General features: G+C 40.5%; 1 protein-coding gene across 1 annotated transcript in view; it reads right to left on the bottom strand.

The window, feature by feature from the left end:
* LOC122792408 (kinesin-like protein KIF28P) overlaps positions 1-15,441 on the bottom strand; it is a 1,102,337-nt gene that overhangs the window by 437,191 nt on the left and 649,705 nt on the right. Inside the window, exon 13 of the mRNA XM_044060197.1 lies at positions 10,690-10,813. Coding sequence (XP_043916132.1) covers positions 10,690-10,813 — 124 coding nt within the window. The remainder of the gene's footprint in view (positions 1-10,689; positions 10,814-15,441) is intronic.

Here is a 15,441-nt window from a genome sequence, read left to right as displayed (position 1 = left end):
TACTCAGGTTTGCTCTGAGTTACTGCACAATAGTACCTCCTATATTGAGCCAACAGATATTGCCAACATACTGGCCAACAGATTCAGTGCCAACTTTACCCCTCTCTCCTCTCCTAAAGGACCAATCAAAATACCTAATGAATACCAGGCACCCAGTATTACTGCAGCACAGGTTAAAGCTGCATTGTCCAAGGCCAAGAATACCATTTCCATGGAACCCATCAATATCCCTGGATGTGTTCTACATGAACCACAAAGTGAACTTGCCATGTTCAATCACAGCCTCACCTTAAGCTGTGTCCCAACTGAATGGCACATTGCTACAGTCATCCCTCTCCATAAAGGGGGAGAGACTACAGGCCCTGGGAATTATTACCCCACTAGCCTGATGAGTCTGATATGTAAGGCTATGGAGCGCATCATCATGGACCTAATTAACAAGGATATAGGAAATCTCCAAACTCTAGATCCCATGCAATTTGGTTTTGTGAAACGTAGATCATGCCTGCTCAACCTGGTTGACTTCTTTGAATCAGTCACCAGAGCTGTGGATGAGGGCAAGGCAGTTAATACAGCCTAGCTTAATCAGGCCAAGGCCTTTGATACCATTCCTCACTCAGGAATTATTGATAAACTCACTAAACTAGGCATCAACCCCTATTTCACTAGGTGGGTTGCAAACTGGGTCACAGATAGAACCCACAGTATGAAAGTAGTAGACTCCAAGTCAGACTGCTGACCAGTCACGAGTGGAGTCCCACAGGGATTGGTCCTGGGTCCTCTCCTGTTTGGCATCTACTTCTCAGAAGGCCAGGCCAACACAGAGGGACTCTGGCTGACTAAGTTCACAGACGACTGCAAGCTGAGAGCCATTATTAACACCCCAAGTGATGTAGACATCCTACAGAAAGGACTCACTGAAACTAATGACTGGTGTCAAAACCATGGCCTTAAGCTTAATAACAAAAAATGCGTCATCATCCCCTTTGGGAAAAACTCAGTTCCCACTAATTACCACATCAATGGGAGTCCACTGAACACTGAAGATGTTATAAGAGATCTGGGAACACAGGTTGACAGCAACCTCTCCTTCAACAACCATATTGCCACTGTGGTCATAAAGTCCTTCTATGTGGCACATCGCATTACCAAGGGTTTTCCATCCATGAAGAAAGAGGTCATTGTCTCCCTCTACTCTTCCCTCATTAAGCCAATCATCGAGTATAATTCCCCATTTGGCATGAACCTCACTAGACACATGCAACAGCTGGAAAGGCCACAAAAGTATCTCACAAAGAGGATCCTAGGCCTTAAACACATGTCCTACATGGACAGACTGAAAAATTCCAGCTATTCTCTGTCTCATATCGCCTACTAAGAGGCGATCTCTGCTTGACTTACAAAGCCATGTCTGACCCAGCTCTGTTAGAAATGTTACATCTAAAGAAATCCAATCCTCCACACCACACACTCTAGAGACTTCAACCTCATTACCACAATCAACAGAACATGCCGGAGGGACAGGTTCATAACCCAGAGACTGCCCATGCTCTGGAATAGACTTTCCATACATGTCAAGAAGAGCACCTCACTGCCCGTCTTCAAGAGAAATCTTGATGTGTGGATGGGAAATAGAAAGTTCACCCCGGGAATCGCTCCATTGGCTCTACTTGATAGAGGCACTGGGAACTAACGTCAGGCAGCATGATGCCCGGGCACTTCTATGGGCTAGGCTTGTAAAGGCCCCAGGGCCATTAGCCTAGTACACACCTATTAACCTATGAACTTATTGGTGCATGAATCCAATGGTCTGGGCATACCTTCATCCCAACCCCTGATGTTTCTGGCTTTTCTATACACAAAGGAAGGAGCTTCTCCAAGGATGTCCATTAGATATGAGCTTTCAGTAATTATGACCCAATTCTCTCTAATAATATTACTGATGCTATCATAGTCAACGGTAAAAGTCAAGATACAACTGTTTTTAGATTTGTTGTCCATAGATTTCTTTAAAACCCTCCTATAAGGATTGTTAAGTGTTGGTGAATTTGTACTTTTTAGTTCAATTATAGGTTCCAGAATGCTTCTTAACATTTTGCTTTCATATCCCCTCACCAAAAAAATCATTTTCAAGATAATTTAGGCTCTTAAGGAAGGGTTCCATTTTTGTGATGATCCTGGCCAACCTGTATCTCTGGGACTTAACAATGTTATAATTTGTCCTGGTGGTATAGACACTCTTATTATGTAGCAGGAGGTTTATTCTGACAGGTTTTCTGTAAAGATCTGTCAATTTTACCTTGGTCCAAGTCTTTTGTAATCTGCATGTCTAAGAAGACTGCTGAGGTGAGGCTGTGGGAAGAGAAGAAATGCAGGAAGCTGGTGGTTTCATTCAGATAGTTGATAAAAATCTTCTAATTTAGCACTGTCTGCTTTCCACATAATAAAGATATCATCAATAAAGTGCAGATACACTGTGATATGTTGCATGTATTCTCTGTTGTTAAAAACATAATCCTCCTCCCGCTTGCCTAGGGCTATGTTGGCTAGGCTAGGGGCCATAGCTGCACCCATGGCTATACCAGTCTTTTGTTTATAGTAATTTCCATTACACATAAAAAAATTGTAGCTAAGCACCATGTCTAAAAGGTTACCTGTTCTTTCATATTGTGCTGGTGTGCCATTGTTGTTTGTCCTGTACAAATTAATCACTGCTTCAATACAATAATTATGTGGAAGTACAGTATATAATGATTTAACATCTGTTGTCGTTAAAATGCTATCAGCATCAATCGTACTGTTTTTATTTTCCTTAAAAAATCATTAGAATCTTTTATGTGTGAAATGTTCTTCTCAGCCAGAGTTTGTAACAAAAAATCCAGGTAGATGACAGGAGCTTCTGTCAGGGGACCCCCCCCCCACTTGCAACCACTGGCCTGTAAGGAGTTTTTTCTCCATTTTTTTATGTGGCTTAGGAATTCCAAAGAATATAGGCAAGCAGGGGAAGGTGCCTGTAGATAGTCAAACAAGTTATTTGTTAAACCATCATCATAAAGTGCATTCAAGGCTATGTACCAGTTGTTGTATAATGCCTTAATCTCGTCTAAAGTTAAAGATTCATAATAGTTAGTGTCACTCAACATTTCTTCTATCCTCTGGTTAATACAGCTGGCATCAGTAACAACAATACCCCCTCCCTTGTCAGCCTTCATAACTCGTCGAGACGTATCTTTGCCTAACTCAAACAATGCTTTTTTCTCACCTTTGTTAAGGTTGTAGAACCTTCCCTGTGCTGGTTTTTGCAGTACTTTCCCGATGTCCATTTCACATTGGTGCTCAAAGGCTGTTAAAGTTTGATGTAAGGGAGGGAAGTAATTACTGGGTCATTTTATTATTTCTTCAATAGTTTTTTTTTTCTCAGTGGTATCAGATTTGCCATGGTACAGAACTTTCAGATTTAATTTTATGACACAGGATTTTAAATCAACCAGTACCTGTGTTGTGTCAGACCTGCAATAGGGAACAAAAGTTAACCCCTTTGAAAGCACACTAATCTCAATGTCAGTAAGTTCTTTTTTGGATTGATTCTACACAACATGGTAAGTTAATAGTGTGGCTGGTTTTTCTGTCGGGTTTGGGATCCTGTGGTGTAGTTGAGCGCCTCCAAGTATTTCATTTCCCTCACTCCTGTCCATTGCTTGGTTCTCCCAGCCTTCCAGTGGGGCTCTGGCTAGGGATGGGGAATGTTGAAACTCCTCTTGTGCCCTTTGGAGTCTCAGAGGATTGTAGTGGTAGCCTTCCTGGTGACTCTGATAGTATTGTCCTCCTCAGGAGTTCTGATGTTGGGTCTAGTAATGGTATTGGTACTGGTCCTGTCGTTGGTGTTGTGGTTGATGTCTATGCTGATGGTAATGTCCCTCTTGGTGGTGTGAGTCTCAATGTTCCAGATGCTGCTCTTGGTAGCATTAATAGACAATGAGAATAATTCAGCAGAAACATGGGGTGTAGTGAAAAAAATAATTTGAGAGGAAATACAGAAGCAGCTGAGGGAGAGATTGACAGAGACAGAGAAGAAAATAAGGGAACTTAGACAGCAGTTAGTAGAAATACAGAGAGAAAGGAGGGGGGAATGAGAATGCAAGAAAAAGAGCGGGAAATAACGAAGAGGATACAAAAATGGGAAGATGAAAGCATATGGAGGCAATGAAGAGTAGTGGAGAGGATGTACTTGAAAGTTGTCCCCATAGCAGAGAAAATATTGGCAACAAGTCTAAGACAACAGGAGATGGAAAGAGGTACACATGAACTGGAAGGGAAGGAAGGAGAGGGGAAAAAGAATGAAACTAGGGGAGATGTTAAAAGGATCCCAGGAGTAGTATCAACAGCTGTATAGGACTGAACGAAACACGGGAACAGAGAATAATGAGGACTGGAATGAGGAAGAGCTACGAGCTGCACATTATCTTTTCTGCAGACCTGGAAACTGCCCCTCCCTGTCCACCCTCCTATCCCTCTACAAGCCTGCATGATCTCTCCGTAGCACTGACCAAGCACTGCTGAACACCTATAAGTCCAACAAAACTATAGGCAGGTTACTTTATAAATGTTCCGTATCTCAAACCTGAACCAAACTCCCATCTAACATGCGACATATCCAGTCTTCGCTCTTCTTCAAAAAGTAACTGAAAAAATACCTAGCCTACTCTCTCTCCTGCAGTTGTCACTACCTCACCTACTCTTCCACTACCACACCAGAACTATTCCCTTCATACATTATATATACTTACAATCCTGTGGATCCATAGCTACAACACGCTCCTCCCAACTTTGCCCCCTATTTTATTTCTTGTTTCCCTGGTCAGTCCATCTCTTTCCTCCCCATTTCCTTCTCTCCATTCTGTCTAACTTTACCACCCCCCCCTTCAACCCCACCCACTATAACCAACACAACTGCTATTCTTTGCTCTTCTCTGTCTCTTCAATTATTCTTCACTCTTCACTCCACTCCACATACTATTCTTCTGTTTTGTTCTACCAACTCGACCTCTATCATCTTGTTGTTGTACATGATCAAAATGCATATATTAATGATTTCTACAAGGCATTAATGTTGTTACTCACATGTCTCTTTATCTTTCCCTGTTTAATGTTCTTAAACTTGCAATGTAACTTGGTCTTCTTCTTCTTCTTCTTTCGGCTTTTCCCGGTTCGGGGTCGCCACAGTGGATCACCTGTCCGCTCATGATTGGCAGTGGAGTTTTACAGTGTCGAGTTGCCAGCCCAGCGCCCAACCTTCCACAGAAGGCACACACATGCACACACTCACACCTAGGGCCAATTTTGAGTGTCCAATCCACCTACAGCATGTCTTTGGAATGTGGGAGGAAACCGGAGCACCCGGAGGAAACCCATGCAACCACAGGGAGGACATACAGACTCCGCACAGAAGGCACCCCAGCCGAGGATCAAACCAGAGAACCTCTTGCTGTGAGGCAGCAACGCTAACTGCTGCACCACCGTGGCTGCCCCTGGTATGGTTATGATATGAGTATTAATTTGTTTGGCATCATCTTTTATCTTGTGTTTATGGAGCTTTGTCAATTATTTTAATGATTATCTACAAGGGATGTTTGTAACTCACATGTCTTTTTATCTTGCCCTTTTTTATGTTTTTAAATTTTGAATGTAACTTGATTTTGTTATGATATATTTGTATTATTTTTTGGCATCATCTTTTTTATCATGTGTTCATGGAGCTTTTCTCCTCGGGTCTCCACTGAAAATGGGCCACCCAGCCCAGTGGACTAACCCAGTTAACAAAGGATAAATAAATAAACAAATAAATAAATAAAGGAAGACTGCCAGAACTAGGAAAGTTAGAAGAGGGAGAAGGAGAAAGATTATTAGAAAGGATTAGTGAGGAAGAAATAAGAGTGGCATGAGAGAAGACGGTGAAAGGACAGTCCCCATGAGGAAACAGTTTGCCAATAGAGTTCCATGATCCCTAAAATGATATGACAATAAGGAACTGGAAGGGATTATTCAACTCTGTACTGGGGGAGGGGGGCTGTGCCTAGTTCATGGAAAGAGGTGGTGATCTCAGTAATACATAAAGAATGAAAAGATCCCAGAACACACGATATCAGTACTAAACCACAAGTACAAGAATTGCATGATAATACGGGCAAATAGGATGGGGAAAAGAATACCAAAAACAGGATTTGTAGGGGAAGGAGGACCACAAACAGTATAATTAGAAGATTATTATTAATGAAAGCTGCATGCTAGAATAAAAGGGAAATGGCATTAATCTCTCTAGATAATGAAAAAGCATCTGATCGGGTGGGCTGGGAGTACTTAGTGCAGATGAAATAAGGATGAGGTTCCCACAAAACTGGATAGAGATGATACAGAGGATATATGCAGGGCTAATGGCAAAGGTGAAGATAAAGGCAAGCATACTGGACACAATATAAATAAAGAGAGGAATGAGGCTAGGATGCTCTCAGTCCCCATTATTGCTTGCCCTGCATATAGAACCACTAGCTGAAAAAGTGAGATGGTTTGATTTGAGAGGCTACTGATGGGGAAAAGAGGAAAATAAAAAAATCTTTATATGTAGACAACGTATTGGTGAAGTTAACAAAACATAAATAGGACTTGGAGAAATTGTGGAGAATTCTGAAAAAAAAATTTGGTTAACATCAGGCTATAGGATAAAGCAAGAAAAAGAAACAATATTACTGATAAACAGAGAAAAAGAGAGAAGAACAGAACAAGAAGCAGAAGGGAGGTGAAGTACCTAGGAATAAGAATGAGGATATGGTAGATAACACAATGAAATGAAAGCAACATATGAGAGTATCTGCGAGAAAGTTAAAAGACACATACTGGGATGGAAAATGATAAGTTTAGAATTAGATGGAAAGTGCAGGTGTTGCAGATGGATGTAATTCCCCAATTTATGTATGCAGGGCAAGCATTTTGGGAATAATAGGAGAATAAATTATTAAAGAAGATTAAGCAGTTAACCATAGACTATATATGGGAGGGAAGAAGGCCAAGGTATTGTGGGAAAGAATCAAAGAAACTACAGAGAATGGAGGGCTGGGGGTACCAGATTTAAAAGATAACCTGCAAGCATTTTTGATAGTAAACATAATTAGATATGTTAGAGGCAAAAGAGGGGACTCTGAGGGAGGCCATTGATATAATGGAGGTTTTATTAGAAAGCACACATGAGGAACTGCAGATGGACTGGATAAGAAAATGCAGAAAGAGGTACAAAGAATAAGGAAGGATGGAAGAGCGGAAGAGTAGAATCACAGAATACTCCCTATTGGGGGTTTGAGAGAAGAAAAGAGAACTCAAGCGGTGATGTGGAGTAAATGTCAGGATAAAGTGAGATATTGAGATCAGATGCAGAAAGGGGGTTGAGTCAAGGCTGAGTGGAGGCTGGAAAATATAGAGTAACTTGGAATGGATGCCAAGGACATGTAGGAAAATAGAAAACACATGGCAATAGCAGGAACCAACACTCCAAATAATAGTGCCAACACAGCAAAGGTGAACAGAGGGGGGAAACATGAGTAAAATGTTGCAAGTGGGGAAGGAAAGTGTGATGATGAGGAGACAAGGATAGTTGGAATAGTGCAAAATAAAGTGGAAAGGTGAACTAGGAGAGCAAATAATGGAAAAGGAATGGACAGAGATTGTGCAGTTATCCAGAAACATTAGTAAGGTAAGGAAGTTCTGGATATTTGCCTGGAAGTGTTTGCATAAGTACTTTTATTATTCAGCCAAGTTAGCTAAGATATACCCAGGGGTGGAAGGTAGATGCTAGAGATGTGATGAGAAATATGGAATATTATTCCACATATTCTGGGAATTTACATAGTTAAGGGAGTCAAATGGGACAAGAGTCACTCACTCCAGGGATCTCAACCTAGCATGTGACATTAACAGAACATATTGGACAGACAAATATATCTCCCAGAGATTGCCACTCCTCTGGAATAAGCTCCCACTTCACATGAAGCACAACTCCTCAATGACCCTATTTAAGCTCAACCTTGACAATTGGATAGGTGACAGTAAAATCACCCTGGGGGTGGCAACTATGTCCCTTATGGATAGGGGTAGTCAGTGCTGATCATAGAACCACTCTGTTAATAATGACCATCTAACTATGGCAATTAGGGTACATGGGTTTTTACATGGCTAGGCTTGTAAAGGCCCTAGGGCCATTAGCCTATTAACCTCCTATGAACCTATGAGTTTAAAGAAAAAGTAATAGAATTATTAAGAAAGGTAGGAATGGGAGAGGTAAAATGGAACAAGACACTATAACTTTTGAGATACAGGGAAGATATACAGGGACATCAAAAATAGATGGTGGGATTGATAGCAACAGTAGGTAAAAAAAACATAATAAAATATAGAAACAACAGCAAGGCCCAAAAGGAACAGAGGTGGAAAAGATATTAAAGAAGCCAAATGAAGAAGAGGTGACAGAGAAGGGGGAAATGACACATACAAAAATGGGGCATATTGGATAGAAGAGAATGAGGAGGAAAAAGATGGTAGATGAGACAGTATTGAGAAGGAAAGCAAAATAATAGGCTGGACAGAAGGACAAAGTGCAGGCAAGAAATCAAGTGGAAAGACAGGGAGGAAGATAGAAAAGGGTGCACCTGAGGAGGGAAATGAGTGAGGAGGGGTACTCTACAAAGGAAAAGGGAAGAGAGGGAACAATCCCCAAAACAAAGGGAGAGGCAACACAAGTTAGGAAGAAACGGAATAGAGAAAATGGAAAGAGACAGGCGAGAGAAAGAGGAGTGTATATAATTAAGAAATGCAGGAGTATCAGAGAGGGACCATGGAGAGAAAAAGTGCAGGATGACAAGCAGATAAGGGATGGAAAAATGGGGTAGGTGAAAAAAAGCATAAATAGTAATGTCTGCTCTGTAAGATCAACAGAAGGTAAAATGCCTAAATGTCAACAGGTTCCTCCTTCCTGGTGATGGGGGTGGGGTGACAATGTAAATAGTTTAGACAGTTAAAGTGGAGAGTAAGTAAAGAGGAACATAGACATGAAAGGTGTAAATACATAAAAGAGGTAGATGATGCTGCTTAGCTACCTCACTGCACACCACACTGACAGTCTGCATGAAATCTCACAGAACTTTCATTAGAATTTGTCTCCCAGGATTGTAAGTCTTTTTCCCCAGCCACACAATCTTTCCATAGTGGCTTCCCTTTCTGTACCTTATTAACCTATCTGCCCAATCTCAGGGTGACAGTCAAACATCTCTTTTAGTTTCTTGCCTGGGGGGGGGGGGTTCTCATTAACCCAGTTGTTCCATGGAGGGGTAAGATTCAGGTGGCAAGTAGTAGGTGAGTCTGCCTGATTATGTAGGTTTCTTTCCCACCCACTGGATTCCTTACCCCTGCAGAAGCTCCCTTGAGCAATACAATTTTTGCATATCCTTGGAAGCATGAGTACAACCACACATGATTCCATGGTGTATGTGGTACACTGCCAGAAGCATGACTACAGCCACACATGACTCTGTGGTGCATGTAGTACACTGCCACAAGTTTGAGTACAGCCACACATCTCCATGATGTATGCGGTATACTGCCAGAAGCATGAGTACAGCCACATGTGACTCCATGATGCATGCAGTACACTGCTGGAATCATGAGTACAGCCACACATGCCTCCACAGTGTATGTGGTACACTGTCATAAACAAGAGTACAACCTCACATGACACCATTGTATATGTGGTACACTGTTGGAAGCATGTGCACAGCAGGCTTGTAGCCTGTGAGTGCAACACCTAGTGCTGCCTCCAGGTGCCATCCAAGCAGTGAGCCAGAATAATCTCCCTCCCCCAAGAGGGGCAAGTTGGCATTGGCCACAAACACCTGTCCCCCTGTCTAACCTATCCAATGGTCATGATGCTAGTTGAACTCAGGTTGTCTAGATCAGTGTCATGGCTTCATCCTCCTGGCTTCCCTGGCTTTTATACATTGCCACTAAATTACCTTTAATGTCTGGCTTGCTCAAATATTTGCTACATTAGAACAGCATATAAACTAAACTACTGCTTTGCAGACATAACTCAGCACATTTGCCACATTTGACATCTCTGGCTGATAAGAGTACATGGAGGTGGATACTTTTAAAGAGAATTGTAATCCTCCACAAAATACACTCATTTCATTTATTTCTGTGCCCAGAACAAAAAAGAAACCATGTAACCCAATGTAGAAGATGACAAAGAACATAACTGAAAAGGAGTTGCTAATTAAAACATGTACAATTGCTATACCATAAGCTCTTAAAACAACAGTTAAAAGTGCTTCTGTTGTAAGTGAATGGACAGAACAGCCTAATGCAAAAATAATGGCAGAAATGTCTTACTGTATGCATACCGGGAACACTGTGGCAAACACCAGCTTTAGAATGAAAACAAAATCCTGTCAGTCTCCATCAAGCATTTTGGGGGTAGTGCATACTATAAAATAATACTTAACACCTAGATAGCTGCAGGGATATTATTACTGCACAAAACAATCAGTATATGTTAAAAAAGTAATACAGTTATAACAACAGTTGTACTTTAGCTGTTTAATTTTAAGACAAATATTTATTCAGTTAATTTATTAACACTCAGCTTACCGAATGTTTAAGCCGAACCTTGGTGATCAGAAGTGTTCCATTAACATAGACCTTTGCCTGATCACTTGGTTCCAATGTAACTATGCCATCCAAATTTGTAAAAGTGGCATGCTGATTCATAATGCTGCAAGCAAAACAAAATACAACTTGTAAAAAATGAATAACATTATCTGTGCTGCTGCAATACCAGTGCTAAAACTGTAAATTAAAACTAATGGCCCTCCTCTTGCAGGTCCATGGTGCTCCATATGCTGGTAAAACAAAGGCAAAGTCTGCAATAATCACTTTATTTTTTTTTTAAATGGAGCTAATACAAAACTCTAGTATTAATGTTTATTTTCTATACCAGGTAACCTGCTAAAATAGCATCATATTACCATTAGAGGTTGTGATGTCCCCACTCTGGGCCAGTAATCAAGGAGCCTCCATCCTTTGACACTGGAGAGGGATGGTCACATGGAATACAATAGATACACTCAGTATTTCCAGATGCAGACCTCTCTGTATCAAGCACAATTTCCCTTAAGAGCACACAGGAACACACTCAGCCTGGGGTCTGGGTTTCTCTCTCTCTGTCTCTCCCCAGGTCCCCAATAAGGCTCCCCACTGGCACAGCTGTAGGGTTAAGTCCTCAGCCAAGTGTCCAAGCCAAGTCCTCCATCACCCTCTCTGTGAAACCAGTGCTTCATGTCCCTGTTCCAAGTAGCTGACACATACACTTTAAGGTGGATTCACTGCCACCAGTCAGTTACTATAAGGGTCTTAATGGGTAGTATGCAATTATACTTGAGTGAAATTAATATTAATACAAATGGTAATGTTGACCAAACAGCAAGGCTTTCAGGATTGCCCAGATTTATCACCAAATAAATATATGCAAATACTCTCAAAACTTAAATATTTTTCTAAAAGGACCAGCCACAATGAGAAGTTTAAATATATTTAATAATAAATAATAAAAGTACATGAAAATACTAAATATCTATTTACAGTAAACACCAGAATTTTAGCAACAGGAAATATTAAAAGTAATACAGTTGGAAAGATTCACACAGTTATAGAAAAGCAATACTCAACTATTCTCGCTATATTTTCCTTACTAATCTAAAGAGTACTAGTTCCCGGTTACTTACTAGCACAAAGCAAGATGAAGGGGGTAAGTGGTCTTCCTCCTTTGAAAGGTTCCAAGAACAGACTGCTCAGTCTGACTTCAGTATCCTCTAAACAGAATGACATCACATACAGCTGGTAATCTGACTTCTGGCTCCCATGCAAACCCCATTGCTAGAAGCTGTCAGGATTTAGCACCTATGTGTTACCATACAAACAGATAGAACTATGCTCAGATCTGCTGCTGCTCCTGGAAGTCATAAAACCATTTCAAGCCTCTACCCTCCAAGAGTAACAATTAGCTCTCTGCTGCAGACAATAAAGAAGGATTCCTAATACTTGGTTTCCCAGACATTTTGTCTCTGGCTGCAACCAGAACTGTAAGATGCAGTCTTTATGTCCTAATTTAATTTCAACTATTTTTCAAAGTTTGCTGCAGCTGGATTGTGATTAACCACATCTCTTCCAGTATCTTCTGTTACAATATATACATTTAAACAGTTACAATAATGCATGTGCATTTCTTTACTTTCCAGCAGGGCAAACTGTTGAAACATTTTAACACAAGCAACTTTATAAATACATTTTTAAACACAAGCATTTGTACAAATCAGTTTGATACACAAATGATATGTAGTTCTTTACAAAACTCCAGGTAGGTTGTGCTGGCATATGTTACACATCTACTGCCCTACTTCTCCTGGCATGGCTGGCAATACCTCTTATCATGACATCTCTCATCCCTTTAAAGACTCAAGCTAGTTTTTCAAGTGACCCTTGAGAAATGTTGCTTGAGAGAAATAAGCCTATCTGGGACTATATTATCCCATACCCTGTCTTGAGATACCATCTGCCTTGGCATCGCTGACCTCGCTACAGTGCTGCACTGTCATATCATATGCCTGCAACCCTAGGCTCCACCAAAGTAACTTGGGATTTTGCTGGTTGGTTGTGAAGTTCAAGCCCAGTTTAGTTCTAGTTGTGGCTTACAGTGGTGTGTATGCTATTTGTAGTTTGTGGCAAAGTTTGCTATTTTATTGTAGCATTGCTCCATCTTGGTAAAGGTAGAAGTTTGTAAGTTAGTTAGAATAGTGGCACTGTACAGAAGGGAGGGAAGAAGGAAAGTTTTTGCTAGGGTAATTTTAGTTGCAGTAGTTAAGTGTTTATTTCTGTATAGAAGTCCCAGTTTTTGATGAGTTTATTTTATGGTGGATATGGGGGTCGAAGGTACGTTTATTGTCAATAATTACAGTCCCGGTAGTTTAGTATCCTGGACTATTTCTATGACAGTGTTACCAGATGCATAGTTATTAAACTGATCAGTGACAAGGAAGGTGTTTTTTGGGTGGAAGAGTAATAGTTTAGTTTTCTTTGGATTAAGAAAGACTTCTGCATTTTTTTAGCCAGGAGTCAATGGCAGTAAATGCCGTTTGGGTGTTGGAAAGTAGTTCAGGTAGTGTATGCATAATGCAGATTATGGTAAAATCATCAGCATATTGTAGGAGGATTCCAGGGGGAGAGTAAGTGTATAGGTTATTTGTAAACATGTTGAAAAGTAGGGGGCCGAGGATGGAGGCTTGAGGGACACCAGTAGGGTAGTGGAGAAAGGGTGAGAGTTCATTGGACCATTTGACTGCTTGTTTCCGATTTTCAGGGTAGTTCTGAAACCATTGTACTGTGTTATGGGAAAAGCCTAGGTTAGACAGTGTAAACTGAAATAAAACTGTGGCCAAAAGGACCAAAAAAACAGAAAATAAAAATAAAAAAAGAGTCACAAATGACAGCAAACCAGCTGTCCAACTTTATTCACGGGAAACAAGTATGACTAAGCGCTTTCACCATAACATGGCTTCATCAGAGTCATAAAAAACTTGGCCTAAATGCTCTATTTATATAGCTTAATAACTGAATAATGATTCAGTCAGTATATTACTCAATTGTTAAAGCACCAGCCTGCATAAAATCAGATATATATGTATTCACTATAATTAAATATTCATCACAAATTGTATATAACTAAACTATCACCAATATGTTACATATATAATATTAAATACTTCAATAAAACATTAAAAAAATGGAAATGAAAATAATAATAATACTAACAATGTAAGTGATGGCACCCTTATTAAATCGCATTTGCTCTTTGTTTGAGCATAGGGACTACAGAAATAAAATCATTTAACCCTGGTTTGCAACTTGCATTCAATCTTAATTGCCATTTGGCCTCTCTTGTTTCTAGTTCTAACTTGCTGTCGCCACCTCTAAGTAGGTTAGACAGTGTGTTGAAGAGTAGAGGATGAGAGACCATGTCAAAGGCATTAGAGAGGTCAAGGAACACTGAGGCTATGTAGTATTCAGCATTGGTCGGCACAGTGGTGCAGCAGCAGCATTGTCACCTCACAGCAAGAGGTTCTCTGGTTTGATTCTTGGCTGGGGTGCCTTCTGTGTGGAGTTTGCATATCCTCCCTACGTTCTTGTGGGTTTCCTCCGGGTGCTCCAGTTTCCTTCCATGTTAGAAAGACATGTGTCTGGAGAATTTCTCCCCAGGTCTCAGCTGAAAATTGGCTTTGTTCCAAGTTGGACCTTCCCAGTTGACAAATGTTAAGTAAATAAATCTCTAGCACTGTTCATGGTGTCTGTAAAAGATAATAGGGCTTTGGATGTGCTGTGGTTTGGTCGGAAATCATGTTGAGTTTTAGTTAAAAGACTATGTTGCAATAGATATTGCATTAACAGCTGGTGGATGCTTCTTTCGAGAATTTTAGATATGGGTGATAGGATGGATATAGGATGGAAATTGGATGGTTCAGTAGAGTTGCCTCCTTTGTGGATAGGGATGATGTGTGATTGTTTCCATATAGTTGGTACTAGTGATTCAGACAGAGATCTATTTATTAGGATATTAACTGGGTACACAATTGAGATCGATGTGAGTTTAAGGTAGTGCGTTGGGAGATTATCAGTCGAGGTGGAACAGAGATTTTGTTTTTGTAGTAGATTTTTATGGTGTCTGTGGGTATGAGCTGGAATGAGAATGAGGTTTGTTTGCCATTGTTTGATTAAGGGGTTTATTATTGACAGGGTTGGAAGTAGATGATGGGATAAGATTGGTGTCTAGATTGGTTGATGGGTGGGGGTATAGTGTTGGGGGTGTTAATTAGTAGGTCTGCTATTGATTTCATGAAGTGCTTGCTAAAGCTTTCAGTTATATGTGATGGAGGGTTATTATGTGTTGGGATATGTTTCTTGTTTGTTCCTGGGTTGAGTAGAGTCGATATTGAGTGCCAGAATTTTTTAGGGTTGCTTTTATGCTGGAGTTGAAGGTGCAAATGGTAGGATTTTTGTCTTTATTAATTAGTTTTGTGACTTTGTTGCATAGGGTTTTAATGCTGATGCGATTTTGTTCATTTTTGTTTAGTTTTCTGGTTTCCCAGGCTTGGTTTCTTTGTTTCATCAGGTGTTTACATTCCTTGGTAAGCAATGGGACTATATTCTTTTTGGTTCTTTTCATACAAAAGGGGGCCAGGTTATTGGGTATGTGTAAGGAGGTGTTATTAAAGTATAGTACAGGGTCATTGAGTGGTAGAATTTTAAGGGGTTCAAGCTTCACTGAGGTTATTTTTGCTGCCCATCATTTTG

This window comes from Protopterus annectens, chromosome 1.part2, assembly GCF_019279795.1.
Source record: "Protopterus annectens isolate FY-2018-M chromosome 1.part2, PAN1.0, whole genome shotgun sequence".
NCBI classification, from domain to species: Eukaryota; Metazoa; Chordata; order Ceratodontiformes; family Protopteridae; genus Protopterus; species Protopterus annectens.
Note: the sequence above shows the minus strand (reverse complement) of the source record. Positions and strands in the feature narration are given on the sequence as shown.